Source organism: Sapajus apella, unplaced genomic scaffold, assembly GCF_009761245.1.
Source record: "Sapajus apella isolate SASKATOON/1434 unplaced genomic scaffold, GSC_monkey_1.0 scaffold73, whole genome shotgun sequence".
NCBI classification, from domain to species: domain Eukaryota; kingdom Metazoa; phylum Chordata; class Mammalia; order Primates; family Cebidae; genus Sapajus; species Sapajus apella.
The window spans coordinates 6,703,763-6,722,721 of NW_022437013.1; the positions used below are offsets into that span (position 1 = coordinate 6,703,763).

The following is an 18,959-nucleotide window of genomic DNA, read 5'->3' on the forward strand; positions in this document are numbered from 1 at the left end:
TATCTCAATTGATGCAGAGAAGGCCTTTGACAAAATTCAACAGTCCTTTATGCTAAAAACCCTGAATAAGCTAGGTATTGATGGAACGTATCTCAAAATAATAAAAGCTATTTATGACAAACCAACAGCCAATATCATACTGAATGGGCAAAACCTGGAATCATTCCCCTTGAAATGTGGCACTAGACAAGGTTGCCCTCTCTCACCACTCCTATTCAATATAGTCCTAGAAGTTCTAGCCAGAGCAATCAGGCAAGAAAAAGAAATAAACGGCATTCAAATAGGAAAGGAGGAAGTCAAATTGTCTCTATTTGCAGACGACATGATTGTATATCTAGAACACCCCATCGTCTCAGCCCCAAATCTCCTGAAACTGATAAGCAAGTTCAGCAAAGTCTCAGGATACAAAATCAATGTGCAAAAATCACATGCATTCCTATACACCAATAACAGACTTAAAGAGAGCCAAATCAAGAACGAACTGCCATTCACAATTGCCACAAAGAAAATAAAATACCTAGGAATACAACTAACAAGGAACGTAAAGGACCTCTTCAAGGAGAACTACAAGCCACTGCTCAACAAAATAAGAGAGGACACAAACAGATGGAGAAACATTCCATGTTCATGGTTAGGAAGAATCAATATCGTGAAAATGGCCATACTGCCCAAAGTAATTTACAGATTCAATGCTATCCCCATCAAGTTACCAATGACCTTCTTTTTAGTAATGGAAAAAACCACCTTAAACTTCATATGGAACCAAAAGAGAGCCCGCATAGCCAAGTCAATTCTAAGCAAAAAGAACAAAGCAGGAGGCATCACACTACCGGACTTCAAACTATACTACAGGGCTACAGTAATCAAAACAGCATGGTACTGGTACCAAAACAGAGATAGAGACCAATGGAACAGAACAGAGGTCTCGGAGGCAACACAACATATCTACAACCATCTGATCTTTGACAAACCAGACAAAAACAAGCAATGGGGAAAGGATTCCCTGTTCAATAAATGGTGTTGAGAAAGCTGGCTAGCCATGTGCAGAAAGCAGAAACTGGACCCCTTCCTGACACCTTACACTAAAATTAGCTCCAGATGGATTAAAGACTTAAACATAAGACCTAACACCATAAAAACCCTAGAAGAAAATCTAGGCAAAAGCATTCAGGACATAGGTGTAGGCAAGGACTTCATGACCAAAACACCAAAAGCATTGACAACAAAAGCCAAAATAGACAAATGGGACCTAATCAAACTCCACAGCTTCTGCACAGCAAAAGAAACAATCATTAGAGTGAATCGGCAACCAACAGAATGGGAAAAAACTTTTGCAGTTTACCCATCTGACAAAGGGCTGATATCCAGAATTTACAAAGAACTAAAACAGATTTACAAGAAAAAAACTAACAAGTCCATTCAAAAGTGGGCAAAGGATATGAACAGACACTTTACAGAAGAAGACATACATGAGGCCAACAAACATAGGAAAAAATGCCCATCATCACTGCTCATCAGGGAAATGCAAATCAAAACAACATTGAGATACCATCTCACGCCAGTTAGAATGGCGATCATTAAAAAATCTGGAGACAACAGATGCTGGAAAGGATGTGGAGAAATAGGAACACTTTGCACGTTGGTGGGAGTGTAAATTAGTTCAACCATTGTGGAAGACAGTGTGGCGATTCCTCAAGGACCTAGAAATAGAAATTCCATTTGACCCAGCAATTCCATTACTGGGTATAAATCCAAAGGATTACAAATCATTCTACTATAAGTACACGTGCACATGAATGTTCAATGCAGCACTGTTTACAATAGCAAAGACCTGGAACCAACTCAAATGCCCATCGACGATAGACTGGATAGGGAAAATGTGGCACATATACACCATGGAATATTAGGCAGCCATCAAAAATGATGAGTTTGTGTCCTTTGTAGGGATATGGATGAACCTGGAAACCATCATTCTCAGCAAACTGACAGAAGAGCAGAAGATCAAACACCGCATGTTCTCACTCATAGGCGGGTGTTGAACAATGAGAACACATGGACACAGGGAGGGGAGCACTACACACTGGGGTCAGTTGGGGGGAAATAGGGGAGGGACGGTGGGGGGTGGGGAGCTGGGGAGAGATAGCAAGGGGAGAAATGCCAGATGTAGGTGATGGGGAGGAAGGCAGCAAATCACACTGCCACATGTGTACCTATGCAACAATTTTGCATGTTCTTCACATGTACCCCAAAACCTAAAATGCAATAAAATAAATAAATGGGAAAAAAAAAGAATAGGTTCTCAAGGAAGAAAAATTAAACAGGAAAATATTAGAATTCTGAGGATAGGAAAAACATGAAATAGGACAAACTACTATTATAATAATTGAGATCAAAATTATTTCAGATAATAATATTGTAAAAATGTAGAAATTATATGGATATATTTATATGAACATATGGGCAAGGCAAGGCCCTTAATCAAAATGATAATTTTATTAGGTAATACACTTATAGGAAATTTTGTCCTCTTTTTTGCATAATGTCTATTTTGTTTTTGTAATTATGTATGTAGCACAAGGAAATATTTGATTTATTACAATTGCTAGGACAACAAAATAGACCTTTGGTAACTGTCAAAATGGAGATACTTTAAGTGAGGTATAAAACTTTAGCTTGTATTAGAACCACTGGGAGACCTTATTAAAACACACATTACCTAACCCTGACACCAGAGTTAGAATGAGTAGGTCACCTACAGAGCTTGAGATTTTGCATTTCTAACCAGCTCCCAGTATAGGCTGATACCACTGACAGGGGCACACTTTGTTTAAGATGGTTTGACTGTGACACAGATTTTACATTGTCAACTGATTAACTTGTTCTCACCAGGGATCTAGCAAGTTTTCTTTGTTAGCAATGTGTACTTGGACACAGTCCTTTTAGGGAAGTCTAGATGTTTTATTTCTATGTTAAACTTATTTTTAAAAGTAGTTTTACTGAAGTAAAATTAACATATAATAAATCATACATATGCATACTATTTTAAAAGTTTGGGCTTTTTTTTTGAGGGGGGGCGTTATTTGAGACAGGGTCTCACTTTGTTGCACAGGTTGGAGTACTGTGGCACAAACACAGCTCCTAGGCTCAGGTGATCCTCCCACCTCAGCCTCCCTGAGCGGCTGAGATTACAGGTGTGTGCTACCAAGCCTAGCCAATTTTTAGATTTTTTGTAGAGACAGGGTTTCACTATGTTGCCCAGGTTGGTATCAAACTCCTGGGCTCAAGTGATCCACCTGCCTCAGCCTCCCAAAGTGCTGGGATTACAGGTGTGAGCTACCATGCATGGCCAAAAGTTTTGACATATATATATTCCAATAACACTGATATAATTTGGCTCTCAGTCCCCACCCAAATCTCATCTTGAGTTGTAATCCACATAATTTCCAAGTGTTGAGGAGGGATCCCGGTGGGAGGTGACTGGATCATGGGAGCCGTTTTCTCCACACTCTTCTCTTGATAGTGAGTGGTTCTCACAAGATCTGATGGTTTTATAAAGGGCTATTTTCCCTTTGCTCCTCACTCTTCTCTCTCCTGCTGCCTTGTGAAGAAGGTGGCTGCTTCCTCTTTGTCTTTCACCATGACTGTTAGTTTCCTGAGGTCTCCACAGCCATGCAGAACTGTGAGTCAATTAAACCTCCTTTGTTTATAAATTACCCAGTCTCCAGTATTTCTCTACAGCAGTGCAAAAATGGACTAATACAGAAACCATTATCACAATCAAAATAATGAGCATAGCTCATTGGATGGATTGTAATGGATTTTGTAATCCATTACAAAAGTTTCTTTGCGCCCATATCTTCCTTATGCCTATACACTTCTCCCTACACCTACCCACCCCAGGCAATGAGAGATCTACTTTCTGTCACTGTAGATTAATTTGCATTTTCTAGAATTTTATATAAATGGAATTATACAGAATGTACCCTTTTTGTCTAACTTTTCACTCAGCATAATTACTTGGAGATTCAAACTTGTGGTGAATATCAATATTTCATTACTTTTTATTTTTCAGTAGTATTTCATTGTTGCTTTGTTTACCTGTTGATGGGAAGTTGAGTTGCTTCCAGTTTCTGGCTATTACAAATAAAGCTACTATGAATATTTATGTACAAGTTTTATATAGGTATATGCTTTAATGTCTCATGGGTAAATGCCTAGGAATCAACAGGATCATATAATGGGCATTTAACATTGTATGAAATTTCCAAACCGTTTAGATCATTTTGCACTTATACCAATAATCTGTAATTGTTCCAGTTGCTTCCACATTCTCATCTATACATGCTATGTCTAAAAGTTTTTAGTCAATATTCTAATAGGTTTATGGTGGTAACTTATTGTGGTTTTCACTCGCATTGCCCTAATTAATCATGTTGAGCATCTTTTCATGTATTTATTTGCCATCTATATGTTTTTGCTAAGTGTTAAAATCCTTTGCCAATTTGTTTATAATTAAATTTTATTTGGAGCTGTTTGTTTATTAAATTTTTAGAGTTCTCTATACATTCTGGATATAAGTCTTTTATCGGATAAGTAATTTGCAAAAATTATTATTCCTGGACTGTGGATGATCTTTTTATTCTTTTAATAACACTTTTAGAGGAGAACAAGTTATTACATTTGAGGAAATACAACTTAACAGCATTTTCTTTGGTGGATTGTGTTTTTGATGTCAGATCTAAGAAACAGATGCCTAACCCAAAGTTACAAGGATTTTCTCTTTTGTTTCCTTCTTAAAGACTTAGAAGGCCGGGCGCGGTGGCTCAAGCCTGTAATCCCAGGACTTAGGGAGGCCGAGGCGGGTGGATCACGAGGTCAAGAGATCGAGACCATCCTGGTCAACATGGTGAAACCCCGTCTCTACTAAAAATACAAAAAATTAGCTGGGCATGGTGGTGCGTGCCTGTAATCCCAGCTACTCAGGAGGCTGAGGCAGGAGAATTGCCTGAACCCAGGAGGCGGAGGTTGCAGTGAGCCGAGATCGCGCCATTGCACTCTAGCCTGGGTAACATGAGTGAAACTCCATCTCAAAAAAAAAAAAAAAAAGACTTAGCGATTTAGATTTTATACTTAGCTCTATGATGTATTTTGAGTTAACTTTTACATATAGTGTAGCCACTTTTGTGCATATGCATATCCAACCCTTCCAGGACTATTTATTGAAAAGACTTTCTCCACTGCCTTTGCATTTTTGTCAAAAAACAGATTCACTATTCACCTGTGAGTCTCTATTATGTCCCATTCATCTATATGCCTATCATTTGGCTAATAGCACACTATCTGGTTTAATGTGGTTTTATACTAAGTCTTGGAATTTTGCACTGTAAATCCTCTAACACTATTTTTTATAAAAGCTGTATTTGCATTTCCATCTAAATCTTAGGATCAGCTTGTTAAATTTGTAGCCCCCCAAAACCACAAGAATTTTGATTGGAGTTGCACTGAATCTATAGATAAGGAGCTTTTTAGCATATGTCATAACATTTTTCTACATTGACAAATCATGTCATCATCAAAAAAAGTTATTTTTCCATTTTCAATCTCTATCTGGATACTCTTTCTTTTCTTTTTCTTGTCTTACTATACTAGCAATGTTGAATAGAATTGGTGAGAGCAAATGTTCCTGAAGTTAGGAGAAAGGAAGTCAGTCTTTCTCCATTGAGTATAATTTTAGCTGTAGGGATTTGCCATATGCCCTTTAAGGTTGAGGAAATCTCTTCTACTCCTACTTTACTAAGACTAATTTTTATTAGAAATGGATGTTGAATTTTGTTAAATGCATTCTTTGCATCTATTAAGATAATTATATGGGGGTTTATATAATTATGCTTTAAATTTTGTTTTGGTCTTAATATAGTGAATCAAAATTTTTGATTTTCAAATGTTAAACCAAACATGGATTCCTGCCATAAATCCCACTTGGTCACAACCTATCATCCACTTTATATGTTGTTGGATCTGATTTGCTAAAATTTTAAGAATTTTTGTATCTATGCTCACAAGGGATACTGATCTCTGTTTTTCTGTTTCTGTCATTTTGTCTTTGTCTGGTTTTGGTATCAGGGCTATGCTTGCTTCACAAAATTAGCTGGAGGGCATTCCAGATCCCTCTATTTTCTGAACAAGTTTATGCAAGATTGACATTGTCACCTGTATAAATGTTTCATAGAATTCATCAGTAAACTTTTCTGGAACTGGAATTCTTAGTTGGAAGGGTTGATAATTCAACTTCCTTAGTATATATAAAGCTATTTATATTTTGCTTCTTTCATTCACTCACGCATTTATTTGTTTTTGTTTCTGGTAATGCAGGTTTCTTAAGGAATTTGTCCATTTCACCTAAGTTGTCAAATTTATTGTTATAAGATGATTTGTGATAGTCCCTTACTGATCGTTTAATGATTGTAGAATCATTCCTGATATGGGTAGTTTGTGTTGTCTCTATTTTCTTATTATCTATTGTGCTGTCAATTACCAACATTTGGCTGTGTTTTCTATTTTTTTTCTAGTTAATATATTGCTACTTTTATCCTTTATTATTTCCTTCATTCTCTTAACTTTAATTTGCCTTTCATCTTCTACCTTCTTAAGTGAGAAACTTAGGTCACTAGTGTTAAATCTTTCTTCTTTTCTAACACAGACATTTAAATCTATTTCCCACCCACGCCCTGCTTTAACCTGATTCCAAAATTTTCAGTTTTCAACAATATGTAACTAAAATCATTTTCTAATTTTCCTTAATTTCTTCCTTGGTCCAGCAGTTATTTACAATGGTGCTTTTAAAATTCCAAATAGTAGGAAATTTCTACAAATATTATTATTATTTATTTCTTACTCATTCCATTGTGATAAGAGAATATACTGATATTTTCAATCTTTTGGTATTTAGAGGGTCTCATTTTGTGGCCTATCATATTGTCTACACTGGGAAAATTCCATGGCTCTTGAAAAAAAAATTACGTTCTATAGCTGTTGGATCTAAGGCTCTTTATATGTCAATTAAGCCTAAGTTGTTAAGAGTAGAACGACGGAAATAGGAGTGTTAGAATCACAACCATGATTGTGGATTTGTCTATCTCTTTAATTCTGTCAGTTTTGGCTTCATATATTTTAAATCTCTGTTGTTACACTTGAAACAGTACTTTGTGTTAAATAAAGAGAGGGAAAAAGATACAGTCTTCTTACATTTACCAACATTTATACCATTTCTAGTACTTTCTATTCTTTCCTATAAATTCACACATCCATCTAGTGAGATTTCCCTTTAGCTTGAAGAAATTTCTTTATATTTCTTTTAATGCAAGCCTTTTGGTGAATAATTCCCTATTTTTATTCTGAGAAAATGTCTTAAATTTGCCTTTATTTTTGAAGTATATTTTCCACTGTATATAATAATTGTGCTGGCAAAATTTTTAGCTCTCTAATGATGTTTTCACATTGCTGTACACTATCCAAACTTTTCGATGAGAAGTCTGTCATCATTCATATAATTGTTCCACTACATATGGTATAAATTTTTTTCTAGCTTATTTCAAGATTTTCTTTTAATCTCTTTTTTTTCCAGTAGTTTCATTATGATGGGTCTACGTAGAGTTTTCTTCATTTTTATTTTGCTTGAGGTTTGCCGAACTTCTTATATCTGTAAATTTATACTTTTCATGAAGTGTGGAGAATTCCTGCCATTCTTACTGCCCCATAATTTATTTCTTCTTTCTGCTATCCTGTTCTTTCTCTTCTGTCCTTAGATAACTGCATTTATATTTACTTGACCATTTGACACTGTGACAGAGGTCACTGGGGCCCTATTCTTTTTTTTTTTTTTTTTTTTTTTTTTTAATTTTTTCTTCAGTGCTCTTCAGATCAAGTTTTTCTTCTGATTTATCCTTAGGATCACTGACTATTTCTTTTGCCATCTCCATTCGACTGTTAAGCCCATCTGATGAATAGTTTTTTTCTTATATTCTGCTTTTCAAATATAAATTTTCTTTTTAAAATACAGTTTCCAGTACTCTGTTGTGATTCTTTATTTGTTCACTCATTATGAGGAGATTTTCCTTTTCTATTTTCTGCTTTAAATCATTGTCTACAAATTCCAACATCTGTGTTAGTTCAGGGTTGGTTTTCTTGACTGTATACCACTTTTACTTGGTAAGTTTTAATTGCATACTGGACATTGTAGGTAATATGGAGAGATTCTGGATTCTCTTAACTTCCTCTGAAGAGTATTGATTTAACTTCCATTTTAAGAAAGAGCATAGTTAACTCAGCTGAACTTGAACTTAAAACTCCATTCTCCCTTCAATGGACAGCAGTTAAATCTATGCTCAGTTATTACAGCCTTCCAGCTGTTCCTTTTTGCTGTGTCCTATGAATCTTCCTCTATGGCTATAAACTTCAGGATTCAAGCAAAAATTTGGATGGAATCCATAAGCAATTTTGTGAGCTCTTTCCAATGTGTTTCCCTACATTCCAATATTTTCCCCCTCACCTTCCAGCCATTCTGGCATCCTCAACTCTGTCTGCTGACTCAAGACAGTATGACCATGGGTTTTTGTCTGGGTTTTAGCCATCCTTTGCCATGCAGACTAAGGGCTGTACTCAGGGGAAAAGTTATATAAATGCATGTATGTCCAGTGTACTTCATTCTTTCAAGTGCATAGTCCTCTCCTCTTTCTTCCTTTGGTTAGTTTCTTGTACTATCAAATAGCTGTTATATTTTGTCCACGGTATTTCATTCTTATCTCAAGAAAAGTTAATCTGATAAACATCACTCCACTATTATCTGAAATTAATCCCTCTTAGTATTTTCACCACTAAAGAAAGTACCATTACTGCAAAACTACACCACTCAAACTAATGTTACTCAAATAAGTGTCCCATAGAAGACTATCCAATAAATATTAATAGGTGTTCTGTTAGGGGGAAAGTCTATAACATGGTCAAATGGGGCTTGGAAATGTAGAATTACAAAACAAACAAATAGGTTTCTTTGTTCCAGAACTTTTTAAAATGTCTAATATGCTAATGTACCTTCTATACCCCTAAATAGAGTACACCCTAGAGATATTGTCCCAAACTTCTTCATATAAAATTAGCAACATTCACTAATTCATTCAGAATTTTGAGTCCCAAAGAGTGGAGACTAGAGTATGATCCCGTCTCCTAGTATAACTCTTTTTAAGCTATAATTCACTATCCCTTTTAATTTTATAATATTAATGTCATTCACTGACTTACAGTGGTTAGGCTTATGCTACATAATATTCACCAATACTTACTTTGTAATCATAATATCTATACAATAGGAGATGCTGCTGTGGAAAAAGTAAGATAGGAATAAAAATTCAGCCAGACATGGTCACTCACACCTGGAATCCCCTGCCAAGACAGGCAGATCATTTGAGGCCAGAAGTTCAAAACCAGCCTGGCCAACATGAAGAATTCCCATCTCTACTAAAAATACAAAAATAAGCCAGGCATGGTGGTGCATGCCTGCAATCCAGCTACTTGGGAGGCTGAGGCACGAGAGCTGCTTGAACCCAGGAGGCAGGGGCTGTAATGAGCCTTGATTGCGGCACTGCATTTCAGCATTTCAGCTTGGGTAACAGAGCAATATCATATCTCAAAAAAAAAAAAAAAATGTTAATCTATTATTAACCTACACAGAGTAGATAAAAATACATGAAATTGCCTAGTATCTGGCACAGATCAATATTTAGTTTCCTTCTTAAGTGTTTTTCCCCTCTCTTTGCCTGTCAAGTAAGTCAGTGCCTTCAATAAGACCCATCAGAGTTTAGCAGATTATAGCTCTCAGGCCAAATGCAGATATTACAGGACCCCAACACTTACCCAAAAGTAGCTGTTGGGTTAGGGTTTCTCCACTATAGTCCACGCTGTGGTTGCCAGAAATATGTTACAGGAAAGGGATCCCAATCCAGACCCCAAGAGGCACATGCTCTATGGTCCAAGAGCTAAGAATGTTTTTTTTTTTTTTTTCTTTTTTTTGAGACGGAGTTTCGCTCTTGTTACCCAGGCTGGAGTGTAATGGCGCGATCTCGGCTCACCGCAACCTCTGCCTCCTGGGTTCAGGCAATTCTCCTGCCTCAGCCTCCTGAGTAGCTGGGATTACAGGCACGCGCCACCATGCCCAGCTAATTTTTTGTATTTTTAGTAGAGACGGGGTTTCACCATGTTGACCAGGATGGTCTCGATCTCTTGACCTCGTGATCCACCCGCCTCGGCCTTCCAAAGTGCTGGGATTACAGGCTTGAGCCACCGCGCCCGGCAAGAATGTTTTTAAGTCACTTTTAAAGGTCTATTGATAAAAAGAAGGTAAGAATATGTGACAGAGACCTATGTATCCCATAAATCCTAAAATGTTTGCTATATGGCCTGTTACAGAAAATCTTTGCTGATCCCTAAGATATAGTCTAATCCTTATAAGCTGTTTAAAATCAGCAGTACAATAGGATTCATTTCACTTACGTAAGTACTGAGATAGAAGCCCTGTTTCTAAATAAATATTTATTAAAAACACTAGTTTACTGGCTTTACTAAATTTTCAAAAGCCAATCTCAGACCTTACCTTTTCCCCTTTTATGCCACTGCAGTCACACTTTGATCCTGGAGAACACCCATAGCAAGCCTATTAGGAAAAGAAAGAGAGGAAAAATCATTAAATATGAACCCGAAAATCAGACTCTGACTTACAGCTCAACTGAAGTCATCAATCCAAACTTGTAAGATAAATACCAGAAAAACATCTGAAAAGATATACTCAATTGCAAACAATAGCTACCTCTCAGGAAGCTTGCACCTTTTATTATATACACTTCTGTCTGAATTTTTCAAAAGGAGCAAACATAATTTTTATCAAAGTGAAAAATATCATTTTATAAGATATTAAAAATGAGATATCTCTCAATAAAGGCTGAAAATGGAAAAACACCATATTGTACTTATAACAACAAAAATCCATGCACCTATATTCACATATAAAGTTCAGACATGCATTTCAAAGTTAATTATTCTTACATTAACAGCCATTTGGGGTTATCACTACCCTTTGCCTCTTCATTAATGCATGAGTGTTGACACTATGCATAATCTAAAATATGTTAAAAATGAAAAAGAAATTTATACAACTTCCCTGTAATATGATTTTCCATATGTCCAAACTCTCAGGAACTCTCCTTTTTTTCTTTTAATATTGTTTGCAAGAAATTACCTCTCACTCTGTATTAGCAATGACCTTGGCAACTAGCCAACAGTGCCTACCACTTCAAGTCACTTGTTTCTCTCCCTTCATGAGCAATCATGGAACATAAAATATATAACACTATATTTTACCACCTTCCTTTCTTTTCTTTGCCCCTACTCCTTCATCACTAATAATAGCTCAGTCTCTAACAGCTTTACCACAAATGCTGTTCCCATAGTCTAGATGTTATAAGTAGCCATTCAATCATATTAGAAACTGAGGTCCTCAAGCCAGAAAAGTATCCTCCTCTAAAATAGAAAACCTATGGAGGAAAAAATACAGTATGTGACTTCAGCTGTTCAGAACTATCCTTTACTCTTAGAAAATGAACTGCTTCGAAAAACAAATTAGTTTAATATACATGGATATCTCAGTATTTACTTATAAGGGGTGGCATTCTTTTCATCAGATAGATATCAGACTGAGTTACTGAAATCTTTATGTGATATAAATACCAAATAATGCCCATCAACTTTCAAGGCCTTTGATGTAAAATACCTGAGCCTCCTGCTCAACATTCCATAATTTCCTTTACTCTAGTCACTACCAAAGTACCTTACTCAACCCTTTTGAAAGCACTGAACTCATCCTTCTAGTCAAAATTCCTAACTAACTCAGGTGCAACTAGAAGTCACTTTCATGCTGAAACCTCTAAGAGCAAACAACAGTGGCTTCATGTTGGAGTAATCTCTCACTCACACTACAAAAAGCTGCTCCAATAAAAGATGTGCTCCTGACACTTCAAACGGAAAGTCTGCTATGCAGCCATTATTTATTATCCATATATGTTTTGGGGTTATATACTGATTTTAGTATTTTACACTAACTACATTACAGATTAAATAGGCTTATTCAGACTTACTCATTCATCAAACATGAATTGAATATTACTAGAAGCCAGAAAAATTGTTAGGCACTAGACTTTTAAGATGAATAACACACAGCTCCATCCAACATATGTAACTAATTTAACAAATACTTACTGATCACCTTTTACATGCCAGCCACTATGTTATGTTAGGTGCAGGTAGAAGTGCAAAGTACATCACTGCTCTCTAATGGAAGGGATGAACCCATCTACAACGGGTTCATTTGTAATTGTAATACATTACATTACAATAGGCAGGAATCAGAGGTTAATTAAAAATATATAATATTTTTGTGCAAACATAAATTTTAGGTTTCAAACTATGGATTTTATAAAATTTAGAAGATATCATTTCACAAGAAGATACTGATTCACTAGTTCAAAAGATGGTAACTGTCAATGGCCATAATCCCTGAATTAGAGTGTGCATACTGTCAACACTCATGCATTAATGGAAAGGTTAAGAGTAGTGATAACCGCAAATGGTTGTTAATGTAAGAATAATTAACACTCGACATTGAAATGTATGTCTGAACTTCATATGTGAATATAGGTGCATGGATTTTTGTTGCTGTGAGTAGAAGATGGTGTAGCTTTCCATCTTCAGCCTTTGAGAGATCTTCCTCTTTTAAATAAAAATTAAGCTCCCAAAAATAATGCAAAGCAATAGCCTGACAGGATTTCATCAATGTGAACAAGATTCTATGTGACCTTTCTTTATAATTGCATTTTGACTTCTCAGTATCCAACAATAGCCCCTAACTCCTAATATAATTTATAAACAAGCAGAACCTTAAATACTCTTCCATGTCATTTTACAAGTAATTTTATATAATGTTTGCAATTTTTATTAATTAATATGTAGTTTTACATTAGAGAGAACACGGATTAAAACAGTTGAGAATTTTAGATAAATGTGCTTAAATTCCATTTAAAATTTTAATTTATATTCTATTTATTCCACCTAGGTTATGAGAATGACTGTGGTACTCACGGGTTAAACAGACATTTGTAATACACACACCAACCACTAGATGCCACTTTCTATACATTTATAACAGTGGCACCCACAAGGAAATAGCCCCAATTTGACATCTGGTTAATGGAACAACTTGTTTTTTTTTTTTTACCAACAACTATTAATATTGATTAGGTATCTAATAACCACAAGTACAATATTAGGTCTATGAGTTGTACAAAAGTAGATGTAGGTGCTGCCTTTAAGGAATTTCCAATCTAGGTTTTTTTTTTTTTTCTTTTTTAAAGTAACTAGGTATTTTATTTTTTAAGTAACTACGTATTTTCAGGACACATAAAAAGAATATCAAAATGCAATTGAATAATAATACAGCAAACAATGCTAATTGAAAGAGCTATAAAATACAAGAAATATAAGTTTACTTCAGCAGTTGAATCATTTAACCATGGAGACAAATCATTTCCATAGTCTTGGGCTATTTTCTCCTTCATAAAATGGCATAGACAGTATGATCTCCTTAGGTAGCTTCCAGTTTTCACTGTCTGTGATTCTGTAGGATTAGCCAAGTAAAAACGAGTAGTAGAGTCAATAATTGCTATCAAATTTAAGAAAAACAGTTCCCTTGAGCCTGAGAGCATTGGCAAAGGCTCTGTGGAGAAAGTGACTACCTGGACTTCAACCTGGAAGGATAGACAGAAAGATATCTAGAGGAAAAATTGCCATGCTAAGCATTATTAAAATATAAAATTGATTGTGGCAAAGAGGTAAAATGAACATTATGTACCTCAGTCTAAAAGACTTTCTAAGTTCAAATGAAAAGGATAATTAAATTTTCAAAATCACTGAAGACTGTTAAAGCAAGAAAATGATGCACATATAGTAATGTTTTAAATTTTTATTGTGGAAGAAAGTAATAACATGAGTAAGGAAAGTTTTGTATTACCACACAGTAAAACAAATCACAAAACTACAATAATTAAAATAGTATGGTATTCAATGAACAAAAATAGAAAGGCCAGAAACAGTTCTACACACACACACACACACACACACACACACACACACACACACACACAGAACTACTATATGATAAAAGTTGACATGTCAAATAGAGGTGAAAACAATGAATTTATGAACATCTGGTGCAAGAATAAATATCAATTTTGATCTGCTGCTGCTACAATTAAAAGACCAGATATTAGACTTAAAAATACAAATAAAAACAAATTTTATATAAATTAAGGTCACCTAAAGAACCTCACAAAAATTCACATACCAGCAACCCATCCTAAAGATTCTTCCAGTAAGCCTGAAGTTGAATATCAGAATCTCAAATTTTTATAAACATCTCTAAGTGATTTTGATTCAGGTGTTCCAAGGAGACACATACTACAAAACAATGGCAAAGAGAAATAAGAAATATTCCAGTCATGTGGCTAGTTAGGTAGCCAGAGGATATGCTTACTTTAAAAAAATGCCTGGAAGAAAGTTAAAATCTCTAAAAGCATCAAATAGAAGCACAATAAAATTTATCAAATTAAAATATAGGGAAAACCAAGCAATGAACTGACCAATGAAACTACTTTTTCCCTGAGGACATTTGCCAACCTTGAAGAATTTTCAGGTTTTGTTTTATAATTTCTTTTAGTGTAAGGGTGTACCACGCATAAATGTACCTCACAATCCCACTCCCAGAGAATTGGAAGAAAGATATCCTGGTGCTTAGCAGAGTAAAGATATCCTGTGCTTAGTTTTTTAAGGAAAAAAAAAAAATCCTTAGAAAACTCATCACAAACTAGCCAGATTTGCAATCCAAATTAGCATTACCTGAGTGGACTCTGACTGCATTGGACCTTATAAAAGCTGGGCAACAATACATACAAATTCTATGTAGAAAAAACATACCTTCATAGTAAACTTCAAACAATTCGAATACATAATGTTTTAAGGGAAGAAGAGCTTTCCTACTTAAAAATCATTAAGCATACAAGAAAACAAACTACCATGAGCAAAAACCAAAAGAAACATCTGACAGCAGAAATTACTCAGTAAATATTTCAGCCATTTAGAATTATCAGATAAAAAATATATAACTATTCCTATAATTATAAAAGAATTTTTCTAACTTAAAAATAATAAAGGGAGTCAGCAACTTTAAGAAAATGACATAGCTTAATTGAAATAAAATATAAATTCTAGAAGTAAAAGCTATAGTAATTGAAATTTAAAACTCAATGGATGGGCTTCACAACAGATTAAATAGAACTGAAGAGAGACAGAATGAAGTTAAAAGACTTAGTAAAGCTAAAAAGAAATTATATAGAATGTAGCATGGAGATAAAACATGGAAGCTGAAATAATCATTAAGAGACAGGGAAGAAAGAATGAGGAAGGATAACATAAAGGTAATTGGGATTCTAGAAGAGGTGAGAGAGGGAATAAAGACAATAATAAAGAGACAATGGCTAAGATTTCTCAGTAAAAATCTACAGATACTTGTGATTCAAGAACCCAAACGAATCCAATGGCAGAAAAACAAAACCTGAAACTAGGTAACGTAGAACATAACTACAGACCATAAAAGTAAAGACCTTAAAAGTACCAAAAAGGACAAGACAGACTGCCTTCAACGGAGTGAAAATTAATCTACAGATTAGTTCTCAGAAGCAATAATGAAAGCCAGAAGACCACAAAATGACATCTTTAATATGCTAAGAACCTAGTTCTCTTCATCCTCCCCATCCCTGCCGCTTACCCTTCTCAGTCTCTCTTCTCTGTCTTTCCACTCTCTACCTCCATGTGGTCATTTTTTTTTTTTTTTAGCTCCCACATATAAGTGAGAACATGCAATATTTGTCTACCTGTGGCTGGCTTATTTCACTTAAGAGAATGACCTCCAGTTCCATCTATGATTTCACTAGTTTTTATGGCTAAGTAGTATTCCATTGTGTATACGTACCACATTTTCTTTATCTGTTCACTTGTTGATAAACATGTTAATTGCATGCCTTTGTAATTATGAATAGTACTGCAGTAAACAGGCAAGTGTAAGTATCTCTTTGATATATTGATTTCTTTACCTTTGGATAGATACGCAGTAGTGGAATTGCTGGGTTGTATGGTGATTCTATTTTTAGTTTTTCTTTCTTTCTTTTTTCTTTCTTTCTTTCTTTCTTGTGATTCTATTTTTAGTTTTTCTTTCTTTCTTTCCTTCTGGTGATTCTATTTTTAGTCTTTCTTTCTTTCTTTTTCTTCCTTCCTTCCTTTCTTTCCTTCCTTCTTTCCTACTTTCCTCCCTCCCTCCCTTTCTTCCTTCCCTCCTTCCTTCCCTTCTTTCTCTCCTTTCTTCCTTCCCTCCCTTCCTCCTTCCTTCCCTCCTTTTTTCTTTCTTCTCCATACAGTTTTATGGTGGCTATGCTAGATTATGTTCACAATAGCATATAAGAGTTCTCTTTTCTTTTTATCCTTGCCAAAATCTGTTATTTTTCTGTCCTTTTATTAATAGCCGTTCTTACTTGGATAAGATGATAGCTCATTGTGGTTTTCATTTGCATTTCTCTGACGATTAGCGATGTTAAGCATTTTACATATACCTAGTGGCCACTTGTATTTCTTCTTTTGAGAAATGTCTATTCAGGTCCTTTGTCCACTTTAAATGGGATTAATCAGTTTTCCCCCATGTTGAGTTGTTTGAGTTCCTTTCGTATTCTCAATATTAGTTCCCTGTCAGACAAATACTTTGCAAAAATTGTCTCCCATTCAATAAATTGTCTATTCCCTCTGTTGATTGTTTCGTTTGCTCTTCAGAAACTTTTTATTTAATGTAGCCCCATTTGTCTATTTTTGTTTTTGTTGCCTGTGTTTTTGAGGTCTTAGTCAAATTATTTGCAATGTCCAGTTCTCCTGGATTTTCTTCCAGTAGTTTTATATTGTCAGGTCTTATATTTACATGAAATTTTTACTTGTTGAATTGTTTAAGCTCCTTGTTGATTCTGGATATTAAACCTTCGTTGGATACACAGTTCGCAAATATTTTCTCCCATTCTGTAGGTTATCTGTTTACTCTGTTGATAGTTTATTTTCCCGTGCAAAAGAAGATTTAAGTCTTTAATCCATCTTGAGTTAATTTTTGTATATGGTGAGAAATACAGGTCCAGTTTCATACTTCTACATGTGGCTATCCAATTTTCCTAGCATCATTTATTGAAGAGGGTAACATTTCCCCAATGTAAGTTCTTGTCAGCTTTGTTGAAGATCAATTGGCTATAAACATATTGCTTTATTTCTGGGTTCTCTATTCCGTTCCACTGGTCTGTGTTTTCACAACAAAATAATGCAGTTTGGGTTACTACAGACTTGTAATATATTTTGAAGTCAGGTAATGGTGATGCCTCCAGCTTTGTTTTTAGGTCAGGATTGCATTGGCTATTCAGGCTCTTTTTTTGTTTCATATACATTTTACGATTTTTTTTCCTAATTCTGTGAAAAAGTGACATTGGCATTTTGATAGAGATTATGTTGAATGTATACATTCCTTTGGGCAAAATGATCATTTTAACAATATTAATTCTTCTCATCCAGGAGCATAGGATATTTTTCCATTTGTTTGTGTCATCTGCATTTCTCTCATACGTGTTTAATAGGTTTCATTGCAGAATATTTCTTCCTTGGTTAAATTCATTCCTACGTATTTTACTTATTTTACTTAATGTAAATGAAATTGCTTTCTTGATTTCTTTCTTGGTTAGATCATTATTGGTGTATAGAAAGGCTACTGATTTTTGTACATTGATTTTTTATCCTGCAATTTCACTGAATTCATTGTTTAAGTTTCTCTAGATAGATATATCAGTAAAGAGGGGCATTTTGACTTCTTCTTTTCCCATTTGGATGCCTTTTTTATTTTTCACTTCCTTGGTTGCTCTTACTAGGACCTCCAGTACTATGTTGAATAGGAATGGTGGAAGGGAGCATCGTTGTCTTGTTCCAGTTTTTAGAGGAAACAATTTCAGCTTTTCTTCATTGAATATGGTGTTTGCAGTGGATTTGAAGTACATGGGCCTTTATTATGTTAAGGTATGTTCCTTCTAAGCCTAGTTTGTTGAGAGTTTCAATCATGAAGGGGTGTTAAATTTTAGCAAATGCCCTCTCTGCATCTATTGAGATGATCATATTGTTTCATCCTTCATTCTGTTGATGTAATGTATCACATTTGTTGATTTGCATAGGTTGTGCCTTCCTTGCATTGTTGCCATAAATCCCAATGGACCATGTGTATTATATTTTTGATATATTGTTGAATTTGTTTGCTAGTATTTTATTAATTGCTTTTCAATCTGTGTTCACCAGGGATATTTTCCTGCAGTTTTCTTTTTTGGTTGAGTCCCTGTGTGATTTTCATATCAGGGTGATTCTGGCATCATAGAATGAATTAGGGAGAATTTCCTACCCTTGGATTTTCTGGAATAGCTTCAGGAGGATTGGTATTTTTTCTTTCTTGTATGATTGTTAGAATTTGGCTGTGAATTCATCTGGTCCTTGCTTTTCTTTAGCAAGAATTTTTATTACTGATTCAATCTCACTACTCATTACTGGTCTGTTCAGGTTTTCTATTTCTTCCTGATTCAATCTCGGTAAGTTGTATGTTCCCAGGAATTTTTCCATTTCCTCTAGGTTTTCCAGTGTGTCAGCATAGTTGTCCACAATAATCTTTGATGATCTTGTGTATTTTTGTGATATATGTTGTAACGTCTTTTTTTTTTTTTTTTTTTTTTTTTTTTTTTTTTTTTTTT

At 34.9% G+C, this 18,959-nt stretch overlaps 1 protein-coding gene across 4 annotated transcripts in view; it reads right to left on the reverse strand.

Moving 5' to 3' along the window:
* Positions 1–18,959, reverse strand: part of COL4A5 (collagen type IV alpha 5 chain) — a 265,691-nt gene that overhangs the window by 146,514 nt on the left and 100,218 nt on the right. For all 4 annotated transcript variants that reach the window (XM_032250872.1, XM_032250876.1, XM_032250873.1 and 1 more), the window contains exon 2: positions 10,646–10,705. In XM_032250872.1, the coding sequence (XP_032106763.1) occupies positions 10,646–10,705 (60 nt within the window). The remainder of the gene's footprint in view (positions 1–10,645; positions 10,706–18,959) is intronic.